We start from the raw sequence: 14,266 nt of genomic DNA on the forward strand, positions 1-14,266 counted from the left end.
CAATTATCATTATATACTATCCTGTGCATAGAAGAAAAGCATGGTTTTATGAGCTTTCTCGCTGTTTATAATGTAAAAAATGCTTTTACTGTCTTGTAGTAGTTGTTGCAATTAATACATGAATGCTAAGTGATAATGACATCCATGACTCCTCCCCTTAAAGAGCCTTAAAAATTGAATTGGGAAATGGCTTGATCAAAGAGTGTTTTTAGAGATCTGATGGTGATAGAGTGGATAGATTGGTGCCAGGGGGAGCAGATGGGCATCAGGGGAGGCTGTACAAAATGAGTAAGCTGGTGACAATGAGATCAGAAATGAAAGGACAGGGTGAGAGCTATTTTGAATGAAGAAATTATGTTTCTCACCAACTGACAAGATATTAAATTGGGTAATCATCTAAGATGGTTCTGAGACTAGAAAAATCATTGTAGAAATAGAGAAATAACTTGCTTATGGAGAATGAGATTGTAAATGAGGCAATTGAGTCTAATGTGATTTTGGTCATCGGTGATCTTGGGGAAAAAAAGCAGTGTCGAGTGAAATAAAGGGACTGAAAACTAGATTAAAACTAAGTAGATCTTTTGCCTCGAATTATCATTCATGTATTTGAGTAAACGAAAGGAAATTGGACTGATAGGTGTTTGTTTTAATTTCCTAACCTTATTTTGCAGTAGGGACAGATTCCTCACAAATCTTCATATGTCGATCTTTATTTTTCACAGTAAATAGTGGCAACAGAACTCTAACAAATGAATTTACATTTTTATTTTTTACTGTAAATATCAGAGAGTGTTCTGTTTATAGATAAGAGTACATATATTATGTATAAAATGGTGTAAAAATAAAATTTCCTGAAGTAGGCATAGAGTCATCTTCCTAATACCATTTTAAATGGGTTTTTAAGATTTTGAACATTACATACAATAATTTGTCCCTTCTTTATCTACTTCCACAATATGGCATATTAATTTATTTTACTCCATCTTTTGGATATCACTGATTTACTGGAAATGTGTACACCCTTAGGACATCTCTCAAATGTCATCATTTTGTAAATGTTTCATTATTTTTGGAACATGTTTCTAGATCCATGATTATGTTCATTCCTCTTCCCTAAAGATGGTAGAAAGCAGTATGATTCATTGAAAAAGTCAGAGACACATACCATAGTAATTATTTCAAGCATTTCTTTTAATGGCTTTAGGGTGTGATTTTAGACACAATAATCCATGTAGTTTATTTAATGTTTCAGTTGACGCAAGTGCACAATTTTCTTCATGATACACTTGTGTGGTATAGCATATGGATCAAAATTTATTTTCTGTATGTTTTCTTAAGAATAATAGGAATTTTTGGGGTGCCTGGGTGGCTCAGTGGGTTGAGCGTCTGACTTCGGCGCAGGTCATGATCTCGCCGTTGGTGGGTTCAAGCCCTGCACTGGGCTCTGTGCTGACAGCCCAGAGCCNGGCTTTTTGGGCCATATTTTCTGCAATATAAAACTGCATATATAGTTTTGAGATGTTGATTTTGGCCTTTCATTCAAAACAACTCTGAAATTATAAGGTCATTAATTATTTATAATTTAAGTAAGAAAAATGTACATAAAAGTACCTTATGGTTTATAAATATGCATATTATCACAAAGTGGGGTTATTATAATTTTATTATAATATGCTAGCTGTATATTTGTCATATATTTTATAATTTAGATATATTGGCCAAAATACTATATTATGGGGTAGTATACCTTGATAGTTAAATTAGGCACCAGTTAATGCGATGTAGGATAAGCCTTTCTCCCTTATTTCTACCCTGCCACATATTATGTGACTTGGTCTATAACTTTAATAATAATAATGCTGGTGGCATTGGTGCTCTAGGAGATCTTTTATCATTCCTTTACATAGAAAATCAAGAAAAATCAACTCAAAATAATAACATTTTGTCTCATATTATTCTGCATTGTATCAAGACATGAGTGTTTCAAAATGCCATGTACCAAATGTTCTTTCTCTCCACTCTTATTTTTAGATTTAGTTCTTATTTAAAATGTTCCTGATTTTCTCTGACCAGGTGACATAGCGTAAAATTACATGTTTGATTTATACGTTTTACACTCATTGAGCCCTACTCTGTTTTTGTCACTATGCTCAGTCCTGGGTTTTCATTCAGAAGACACAGTGCCAAACTTCAAGGAATTTCCAGGCTATTTATTGGGCACACAGAGATGAGAATGAAATTTAATACAATGTCTACATTGTTGTAATGGAAGTCTGTAGAATAGTAGATTGGGAAGTGTGGAGTCTGTATAGGAAGGCAAGGTCCAGATCAAGAAGGGCCTTCAACACTGTATAAAGGAGTTCGGATTTTATTTTGTTGTAAATATGAGGAAACTGAAAAGTTTTGAGATAAAAAATGACATAAAAAATTTTAGGAGGGCCTGAGTGGCTTAATTGGTTAAGGGTCTGACTCTTGTCTTTAGCTCAGCTCACAGGTTATGAGTTCGAGCCCTGCTATTAGCACAGAGCCTGCTTGGTATACTCTCTCTACCTCTTTGTGTGCCCCTCCCCTGCTCACACTTGCTCTCTGTCTCTCAAAATAAGTAAATAAACTTAAAAATATTTTTAAAGAATTCTTATGTTGAGGAAGATGAATTGGAGGAATAGTGACTCACAGCAGGAAAACCATAAAACTGCTTTAGTCTAGATGAGAGATATTTATGGCCTGATTTAAGATCAAGATTTGTTAATTTTTGCTAGTTGCCTCATTTTCTTGGTATCTCTTACTTAAAAATCTAGAAAGAAGTAATCTTGTTAGTCCAGTTCATCATTTGTTCATCATTTGTAACATATATATGAAATTCATAGGCAATTGAAGCTGACTCAATCTTTAGCCAAGCTAATCACCTATGAAATGCACTGAGTAATCCTGAAAAATATATCTGCTCTGGATTCCATGTTTGGATTTGGGTGAAATCCAAATGCTAGTGGATTAGGGAGTATATTGCAGGTTGTGGGGGGAAGGTAAGGGGCTTGGCTGTGTAGGGAATAACAAACTAGTGGGGAACACAGGATGAAAGAAATCAAGGAAAGGCTTTTGTTTTGTTTATTTTGTTTTTTAATATGGCAGAGGTTCAAATATAGGAGTCAGTGGCTAGGAAATGGTTGAAATAAAGAGAGTGTTTATTTTTTTAATTGTTGAAGTAATGTTAATGTGGCAGAAGATAGGATTCCAGAGCACAGGAATATCAATGTCTTATAGGAAGAAGGATACCCCTCCTTCTGCAGTGGAGTTGAAGAAGAAAGGTGGAGTGAGGTGAAGATAAGTTTAGAAGTGGGCAGAACCTGCTTGTTACCACACTTTATGAAATAAGCAACAAAGCGAGATGCTTGAGAAGTGAGGTAAATATTTCCAATAATTACTGAGTAAAATTCAAATAGAAGCCTAACAACTAGGGATATGATGAAGTGGTTTTTCCTCCTGCAGCCGATCTAGACGTAGGTTGGAAAAAAGTGGATTAGTCCAGAGTTGAAATGGAGTTAACTTGTGACTTGGTAGGAGTTAATATTTGTTTTATTTTTTCTATTTGTGTGGTTAAACTGGTTGTTTCATTCTGGTTTTCCGTACATTTCCTTTTGCAGGTCTTGATGATTGTTTGCAGCAGTATATTAAGAACTTTGAGAGGGAGAAGATCAGTGGAGACCAGCTGCTGCGCATTACACATCAGGAACTAGAAGATCTGGGGGTCAGCCGCATTGGCCATCAGGAATTGATCTTGGAAGCAGTTGACCTTCTGTGTGCACTGGTAAGGACATTAACTGGTGGAAAGTGAAACTTGTTTTATTTCCTTTTAAAATTTTTCCTTTTTATTTTTTTCTTTCCTTCTTTTTCTTCTATATTTAAAAATAGTTTAAGTAATTTTAAAAAACTTATAACTCTCCTAATTCTCAACTGACTAGAAGTGGTATCTTCCTCCTTCATTAAATTTGATATATTAAATAGTACCAAATTACAAATTAAAGGGGCTTATACCTCAACCAGTAACATTACATTTAGTTACTTCAAAAACATATGTTAGAGCTCTCAAACGAAGTATTCATGGCATCATTTGGAATATACAGTTCAATACAATCTGTTGTAAAGTCCATTCCCTTCTGAAAGTTTTGATTTAGTATCACAAATATTAAGAAATCCTATTAGAAAAATCATTAAAATAATCAATTTATTTGAATGTTCTAAATGTATACATTTAATAAAAATTAAATATTGTAGATTATATGGTTTCTTTTGTCAACTTACAAGAGAAATCAATGTCAAAATAATCCTTCAAGAGTCTGATAACATATTATATATTCTGAAAGGAACATATATTTTTTTTCCATGTTGGGTAAGATGCCACTGGATTGGTTTAAATTGTTGCAAATATTTGCAAGGGGGCTAGAGCTACAGTGAGACAAAAAAACATGAGTGTTGTAATATAATAATTCTGTGATTGAAATTTGGCTCAGTCAGTTACTGACACTTGTAAGCAAGTAATTTCATCATGACCTTAGTTTTTAAATTTAAAATGGTGGTAGTAACAACTGCCTCTTGGAGGTGTTGTGAAAAGCAAATGAGATAGTGTTTATATAGTGCCTAATTAAGTGCCTGGCACACAGTAGGCATTCAATAAGTAGTTATTAAGATGATAATTAACAAGAAATGAGTAGATAATTCCTTACGACTCAAGCATCAGTTAATACTCTCAGGACTTGTGTGTCAGATGTAAGTTCCTGCCCTCTTGAAGAGCTTATAGGAGCAGAAAGTAACACACAAATAATCACAATACTATAGTATAATTACCAAAATAAAAGTATAAGCTAAGTATTATGGGGGCACAGAAGATAAAATAGCTAGCTTTGACTATCATAGATGGGTTCATATTGCAAAAGAGGTGATCTTCAAGCATCCTAGAGGAAGATGAGCATGTGTTTGGAAGAACAAGAGGGAAAGGCATTCCATGTAGATAAAACAACACATACACAGGCACACACAATAAAGAGAATGCCTGGTGGGTTTGAACTGTGATTAACTATTTGAGAGAACAGAAATACATGGGAAACATTGGCCGAAGATTAGGCTATAAAATACAGAATAGTCCCAGACTGTAAAGTACCTAAACATTATGTATCAGAATCAGTTCACAGAAATCATACTGGATATAAGAGATAGTACTCAGAGTAAGGTAAGAGTTCTCCATGGTTTTGCTTACTGATCTCCAAATATGAGTCAGTGTGGCCATGAAGGTGCAGTAGAAGTGGCTTGGACATGGACATACCATCTAGCAGTCCTCTATTTGCCACATCTTTTATAACAGTAAATAATTGGATATGTCAGAGTTCAGCATATTATGTCTCATAAGCAAGACTCCACAGATGAACCACTCATGTGCTGGACTTTGCACTGTCAGTTTGAAGAAGGAAATAAGATTGATGATTACAGTGCTACCCACAAATAGTCTGAACCTACAGGCTTTGGAATTTGGCCCATTAACAATCTCTGCTGACCTAAACTTACTTAGAAAGGTGGCATGAGAGATACAAATCTCGACCATTTCAGTGTTCTCGCCATGGAGCTGTGGTAACTTCATATGCTGAGTTTGAATTCCTCCACAGTTCTGGGTTTAAGCACTACAGTGTTGTATCATTTTCTTGGGGTGGGGGGGACAACATTAAAGTCATTCTTTCTTTCTTTATTCAGCAATAAATTGGTCACATTTCCCAAGGAGGTCAAATATCAAACTTCCTTCTACCACTTCCTAATGACTATATACATCAGCAAGTTAGAAGTGCAGATAACTTCCAGTTGATGCAAACGGGTATTTTACAGTGAATATAAAGTAAATTTCTAAGCAATGAATTCTGATTTACTTCTACATACCATTATAAAATTAAAAGATGAGATCCCTCATCAGCAAGCTGAGTTGACTAGACCAGGAGGTTTGCTATTGGGAATGGGGTATTTTTTAAAAAATCCCAGGGGAGTGCAGAAGGAAATGATGAACCCAGGGATCCAGGAAATATAGGTGGGATTTGCATTGGGACTTGTAGGATGAGTAGATGTTTGCCAGACAAAAAGTTGGGGAAAAGTTATCTAGGCAGAAGAAATATCATGTAAAGACAGAAATGTGAAAGAGTATGAAATGTTCAGAGAAAAATGAGAATTTTCATTTGGCTGGTTGAGAGTGGGAAGTGATAGAAAGAAAAGCAACTTATTTTTTGTATCACATTATGATTTTTCACTTAGACAGTTTTTTTGTTGTTGTTCTTCAGTATGCTTTCTGCCCAGCGTTTACACGTAGAGGATATTAAATTAATGTTATCTTACTGAATGAAGTTCTCTGCTGTTTTCCAGAAAACTGTAATTTTTTCTCTTGCCTCTGACTCTGAAGTTTCTGTTCCTAATATAAGGAAGACACAAAACAAATCACTAAATTTCTTTGTTTCTTTCAAGCTATAGACTATTTCCATCTGCCTTATTTTAAAGTTAGTCCTGATGGGGAATGAGTGTTATGGCAGTTGATGAAAATCAAAGGTTTCTTTAGTAACCTGTTCATTCATGCAACAGGTATTTATTTAAACACCAGCTCTATTGTTTGTACCATGTTATTCTAGAAAGAAGTAAGCTGTTCATGATTTGAAGGTACGTTAACTCTTTTTTGCTGTTATGCTATAATTTAGTGTGCTTCAGTAGAGAACATGGTATATTAACTGAAATAGTAAGCATAAATAAAATATATATAGTTTAATGTATAGCCCTTAATTTATGTTCTGACAATATACCTTGTTATTGGGAAGTATAAGTGGATCATTTATGACAGGATAAGAACAGTTTTCATTTCATTCTTCATGTACTTCTCATATAATAGGTATTTTGCATGAAAATTTAGATGTCTGCAATTGCTAGGATTTGTTTCTTTGCAACATAATTGCTTGGTTCATTCATCTCAAAATAATTCATTTCTAAAAAATATTCATTAAAGCAATCCTTTTACAACTCACTCATATTTATAAAGCAAAGTATTATAAAATCTAAACACCTGCTATGTGATGCAATCAAATTAAGAGCTCTGAATAAAATAACATTGACATTATAAAATATGTGGTGCCAATATTGAATATTTTGTTAAATGTTTAGAGAATTTGCCACTAGTGAGGATATAGCCAACTTGATCTTCTAAACTGTTAAGTGTATCCTTCATTTCTTTCTTTCTGTTGCTTTCACATACATATAATTAAAACATAAGAACAGTATGAATAGACTGGCTATGTTAAATCATTATTGCCACAATTGGTTCCTGGCAGACTACAAATAAACAAATAGGCAATATATAGGACAAAGAAAATAGCTAACTACATTTCAGGGCTAAGCTTTTGTTTTCTTGATGTAGTCCTTTCTGTATCAGTAATAATACATAATTTCCCCATGCATGTCCAGTAAAAAGCAAGTCGGTAATTAATAAATCTGCACTTTTTAGAAGTTGAGAGAATAGGCAAGAGAGGAAGATGGTGGCAGATTAGGAGGATCCCAGCCTTGTCTCATCGCAGGAACACAACTAGATAACTATTAAATCATCCTAAATTCCCCAGAAATTGACCTGAAGATGGTCAAAACAAGCTCCACAACTAAAGGTAGAGAAGAGACTACACTGAAGAATGTAGGAAGTGTGGAGATATGGTTTAGGTGAGAAACAAATGGCAGTGCTGTAGAGGAGAGCGAGCCCTGGTCACAGAGAAGGACTAGAGAGAGAGAAGCACATGGGGAAACATAAGGGAAACATTTTCCCAAAGGCATTGGCTTAGAAAATGAGAGGGACTAAATTTCATGACTTCTTGCAAACAGCAGGGCTTAAAGCCTGGTGTTTTAAATGTCAGCAGGTTTGGCTGTGATATGGTCTGGAGGGCACTCTACTGCTTCTGAAGAAAAGGCAGGCAAACAACCCAGGGGTAGACAGCATGGAAACAATGATCTAAGGAACACCTGGGGTAGATAGGGGAGAAAGTATTTACTCAGAGTGTGTCCCTGAGAGGCAGCTTTCACAGAGTTGTCTCACCAGAAACAAAGGAGCTAGCTGGTACCATTTCCCTTGCCCATCCCTCAGTATAAACACAGAACCATTTGCAGGAAGCAGTGCAGAATGAACGTTGGCTGCCTAACTTGCTTATACCAAGCCCTACCCCCCTGCATTCTGGTGGGACTGCCCTTCTCAGTCAAGGTTGCCTCAGTTTCTACACAGTGGGCCCCTGCCCTAGAAGATGAGCACAAACCCCTGCCCACACCATGTCTCCCAACCAGAGAGTCCTGCTGGGCCTCAGTTCTGGTGGAGCTGGTGTCGGTTCTCATTTCACAAGCAGACCAGAGCAGACATAGTTAAAACTTGTCACATTCAGGCCAGAGGCCAAATACTGCCCACACTGGGCAAGCAGACCCTATGCAGATGACTGGCCTGAGGATAGAGCAGCCAAAACACAACAGCAGAGTGCATACACCACACACCAGACACTCTCTGAAGCACCAAGATGTGGTCACTACATGACCTCTTCTTCATAAGGCCATTACTTTCAGGAGCAGGAGATATAATGGCTTTTTTAAAACAGAGAAGACAGAGACTGAGACAAAATGCTAAGATGGAGGAAATTATCCCAAAAGAAAGAACAAGGTAAGGGCACTGCCAGATAGCTATGTGAAACCAATAAAAGTAACATGCCTGTTGGAGAATTTAAAGGAATAATCCTAAACCTATTCACTGGGCTTGAGAATAAAAGACATCATTGAGACCCTTCCCTCAAAGATAAAAGGGTTAAAAAAGAATCAGAGATGAAGAATTCAGTAAACAAGATTAGAAAGAGGCCTGATCAAATGAACAGCAGGTTGGAAGAAGCAGAGGAAGGAATTAGTGCCCTAGACCATGAAATAATAGGAAGGAATGAAACTGAACAAAAGAGAGAAGGATTATGCAACACAAGAATAGACTTAGGCAATAGCAACTGCATCAACTTTAATAACATTCATATTATAGGAGTCTTAGAAGAAGAAGAGAGAAAAGGGGGCAGAAAATTTACTTGAAGAAATAATAGCTGAAAACTTCCCTAATCTGGGTAAGAAAATGGACATCAGATCCAGAAGGCACAGAAAACTCTCATCAAAATCAACAAAATCAGGCCAACACCAAGATATACTGTAATTAAATTGCAAAATGTAGTGATAAGGAAAAAAATCTTAGAAGTAGCAAGACAAAAGTAGTCCCTATCTTACAAGGAAAGACCCATAAGGGCAGCTGGAGATTTCTCAACAGAAACTTGGGAAGCCAAAAGGCAGTGGCATGATGTATTCAGATTGCTGAATGGGAAAAATCTGCAGCCAGGAATACTCTATCCAGCAAGGCTATCAGAGTAGAAAGAAAAATAAAGAGTTTCCCAAACAAAAATGAAACCATCCCTGCAAGAAATATTAGAGGGGATTCTTTGAGTGAAAAGGAGAGACCAAAAATGACAAAGACAAGAAAGTTTCAGAGAAAATCTCCAGAAACAATGACGAAACAAGTAATAAAATCACACTAAATAGATATGTATTTATCAATTATTACTTTGAATGTAAGTGACATGCTCCAATCAGAAGACATAAGGTGTCAAAATGGATATTTTGGATATAAGGTGTCAAAATGGCATCTATATGCTGCCTACAAGAGACTCATTTTAGACCTAAAGACATTTGTAGATTGACAGTGAGGAGGTGGAGAACCATTTATCGTGCAAATGGATCTCAAAAGAAAGCCTGAGTAGCAAAACTTCTATTGAACAAACTAAACTTTGAAACAAAGACTGTAAAAAGAGACAAAGAAGGGCACTATATAATCATCGAGAAGACAGTCCAACAAAAAGATATAACAGTGTTACTGTGCATCCAAATAGGACCACCTACATATATAAAACAATTAAAAACAAACATAAAAGAACTAGTAGATAATAACACAGTAATAATGGGTGACATTAGCAGCTCATTTATATCAATGGACAGATCATCTAAATAGAAAAACAAGGAAACAGTGGCTTTGAATAACACACCAGACTAGATGAACTTAATAGATGCATTCAGAGCATTCCATCCTAAACCAGCAGAATATACATTCATTTTAATTGCATATGGAACATTCTCCAGAATAGATCACATGTAAGATCACAAAATGGATCTCAACAAGTACAAAGAGATTAAAATCATACCATGCACCTGTTCTGACCACAACACTGTGAAACTGAAAGTCAACTACAAGAAAAAATTTGGAAAGACCACAAATACATGCAGGTTGAACAGCATGATACCAAACAGCAAATGGGTCAACCAGAAAACCAAAGAATAAATTTAAAAATACATGGAAACAAGTGAAAATGAAAACAAAAGAGTCCAACAAATCAGTCCTGAGATGGAAGTATATAGCAGTACAAGCCTACCTCAAGAGACATGAAAAATCTCAAAGAAACAATCTAACTTTACACCTAAAGGAGCTAGAAAAAGAACAAAAAACAAAGCCTAAAGTCAGCAGAAGGAAGGAAATCATACAGAACAGAGCCAAAATAAATGACATAGAAACTAAAAGAATAATAGATCAATGAAACCAGGAGCTGGTTCTCTGAAAAATATCAATAAAATTGATAAACCTATAGCTAGACTTATCAAAAAGAAAAAAGACCCAAATAAAATCAGAAATGAGAGGAGAAATAACAACCAACACCACTGAAATACAAGCAATTATAAGAGAATATGATGAGAAACTATATGCCAACAAATTGGACAACCTGGAACAAATGGATAAATTCCTAGAAACATATAAACTACCAACATCGAAACAGGAAGAAATAGAAAACTTGAACAGACCAATAACAAGCACAGAAACTGTATCAATAATCAAGAAACTCCTAACAAACAAAAGTCTAGGGCCAGATCCTTTACAGGTGAATTCTACCAAACACTTAAAAAATAGCTAATACCTATCCTTCTCAAACTATTCCAAAAACTAGAAAAGAAGGAAAACTTCCAAATTCGTTCTATAAGGCCAGCATTACCATGATACCAAAACCAGACAAAGATCCGACTACAAAAGAAGCCTACAGGTCAATATATTTCACGAACATAGTCGCAAAAATTCTCAATAAAATACTAGCAAACCAAATCCAACAGTACATTTAAAAAAATCACTCACCATAGTCAAGTGGAATTTATTCTTCAGTTGCTATGGTTGTTCAATACTTACAAATTAATCAACGTGATACAACACATTAATAGAAGAAAGGATAAGAATCCTATGATTATTTCAATAGTTGGCAGACAAAGCATTTGAAAAAGTACAATACCCATTCAAGATAAAAACTCTCAACAAAATAGGTTTAGAGGGAACATATCTCAACATAATAAAGGTGATATATGAAAAACCCACAGCTGACATCATCCTCAGTGGAGAAAACCTGAGGGCTTTTCCTGTACATTCAGGAATAAGACAGGAATGTCCACTCATCACTGTTATTTAACATAATACTAGAAGTCCTAGCCACAGCAATCACACAACATAAAGAAACAAAAGGCATCCAAATCGGCAAGGAAGTAATCACACTTTCACTATTTGCTGATGACATGGTACTCTATATAGAAAACCAGAAAAGACTTTACCTGCTAGAACTGATCAGTGAATTCAGTAGTTGCAGGACACAAAATCAACATGTGGAAATCTGTTGTATGTCTATACAACAATAATGAAGCAACAGAAAGAGAAATTAAGGAATCAGTCCCATTTACAATTGCACCAAAACCAGTAAGATACCTCAAATAAACCTAACCAAATAGTTGAAAGACCTGTACTGTGAAAACTATAAAACACTGATGAAAGAAATTGAAGATGATGCAAAAAATGGAAAGATGTTTCATGATCATGGATTAGAAGAACAAATATTGTTAAAATGTTTATACTACTCAAAACTGTCTACACATTTAATTCAGTCTATCAACATACCATCAAAATTTTTCACAGAACTGGAACAAACAGCCCTAAAATTTGTATAGAACCACAGCAGACCCCAAATAGCCATGGCAACCTTGAAAAAGAAAAGCAAAACTGGAGGCATCAGAATTCAAGACTTCAACTTATATTACAGAGCTGTAATGATTAAAACAGTATGGTACTGGCACAGAAACAAACACATAGATCAATGACTAGAAAACCCAGAAACAAACCCACAACTGTATGGCCAACTAATCTTTGACAAAGCAGGAAAAAAAAATGCAATGGGAAAAAGACAGTCTCTTCAACCAATGGTGCAGGGAAAACTGGACAGCAAATGCAAAAGAATGAAATTGGTCAACTTTTTTATACCAGACACAAGAGTAAATTCAAAATGGATCACACACCTAAATGTAAGATCTGAAACCATAAAAACCCTTGAGGAGAACACAGAGTTACCTCTCTGACATCAGCTGTGGCTACTCTCTAGATATGAAACAAAAGTAAAAGTAAAATATTGGGATTTCATCAAGACAAAAAGCTATTGCACAGCAAATGATACAGTCAACAAAGCTAAAGGGCAACTTACAGAATGTGAGGAGATAATTTCAGATGACATATCTGATGAAGGGTTGGTATCCATAATATATAAAGAACTTCTAAAACTGAACACCCCAAAAATGAATAATTCAATCAAAACATGGGCAGAAGACATGAATAGATATTTTTCTTAATAAAATATACACTTGGGCAGCAATTATATGAAAAGTTGCTCAACATTACTTATCATCAGGGAGATACAAATAAAAACTACAATGATATATCACTGCACACCTGTCAGAATGGCTAAAATCAACAACAAAGGAAACAACATTTGTTTGCAAGGATGTGGAGAAAGGAGAACCGTTTCACACTGTTGGTGAGAATGCAAATTAGTGCAGCCACTCAGGAAATCAATATGGATTCCTCAAGAAGTTAATAATAGAACTACCCAATGATCCAACAGTTGCACTACAGGTATTTACCCAAAGAATACAAAAATACTGACTCAAAAGAATATATGCACCCCAATGTGCATATCAGCATTATCTACAATAGCCAAATTATGGAAGGAGCCCAAGTATCTATCGACTGAGGAATGGATAAAGAAGTGGTATATAGATACAATGGAATATTACTCAGCCATAGAAAAGAATGAAATCTTGCCATTCATAATGACATGGGTGGACCTAGAGAGTATTATGCTAAGCAAAATAAATGAGAGAAAGAAAAATACCATATGATTTCACCATATGTGGAATTTAAGAAATGAAACAAACAAGCAAAGGGGAAAAAATGAGAGAGACAAATCAAGAAACAGAGAAGATACTGATGGTTACCAGAGCGGAGAGTGGGTGAAATAGGTGGTGGGGATTCAGGAGTGCACTTATAATGAGTACTGGCTGTTGTATGGAAGTGTTGAATTACTGTATTGTACCCCTGAAACTATCATTACACTGTATGTTAACTAACTGGAATTTAAATAAAAACTTTTAAAAATAACATTTGAGTCAGTACTTACTGTGTGCATGCCTATGGCCAAAAGCAAAGAGGTGCTTCATTCACTTGTCACTTCTTGATATGGTAGGCAAGAGAGCCTGATTTACTGGTGACTTAATGATTCACAGCAAACCATCTGTTTCATGATTCATGAAAGAGATGGGAAAAAGATCTATGTGTTGTCAGTAATTAATTTTGAGCTACTTGGAATTGAGAAGTATGATGATAAAAATTAACTTTTGACCAATTGTTCTGTCCCTTTTGTTAAAATAGTACCACACAGACACTGCTTTTTAGAGATGAGCTTCTAACATTTTTTATAGTCTTATGGAATTTCCTTTTTTTAATTGTTTATGTCTTTATTTCATTTTGAGAGAGAGAGACAGAGAGTGAGTGGGGAAGGAGCATAGAGAGAGAGGGAGACACAGAATCCAAAGCAGGTTCCAGGCTCTGAGCTGTCAGCACAGAGCCCGATGCAAGGCTTGAATTCACGGACTATGAGATAATGACCTGAGCTGAAGTCTGATGCTCAACTGACTGAGCCACCCCTGGAATTTCTTTAATGCTTTTCAATTATTGGCTTAACTAGTTTTATTTGTTAAACTAGGATAAATTTTAAGAATTCCCTCGCCATCATCTACTACATACCTTTTGTTTCTTTTTGCCTACATTCTCTCTCTGTCTTCCTTATTTTTCACT

The 14,266-nt window shown here is 35.5% G+C and overlaps 1 protein-coding gene across 1 annotated transcript in view; it reads left to right on the top strand.

The window, feature by feature from the left end:
* The first annotated feature begins 284 nt into the window (after positions 1-284).
* Positions 285-14,266, top strand: part of CNKSR2 (connector enhancer of kinase suppressor of Ras 2) — a 231,532-nt gene continuing 217,550 nt past the window's right edge. Inside the window, exons 1-2 of the mRNA XM_077770516.1 lie at positions 285-327; positions 3,642-3,805. Coding sequence (XP_077626642.1) covers positions 285-327; positions 3,642-3,805 — 207 coding nt within the window. The remainder of the gene's footprint in view (positions 328-3,641; positions 3,806-14,266) is intronic.

This window comes from Crocuta crocuta, unplaced genomic scaffold (assembly GCF_008692635.1).
Source record: "Crocuta crocuta isolate KB4526 unplaced genomic scaffold, BGI_CrCroc_1.0 scaffold488, whole genome shotgun sequence".
NCBI classification, from domain to species: domain Eukaryota; kingdom Metazoa; phylum Chordata; class Mammalia; order Carnivora; family Hyaenidae; genus Crocuta; species Crocuta crocuta.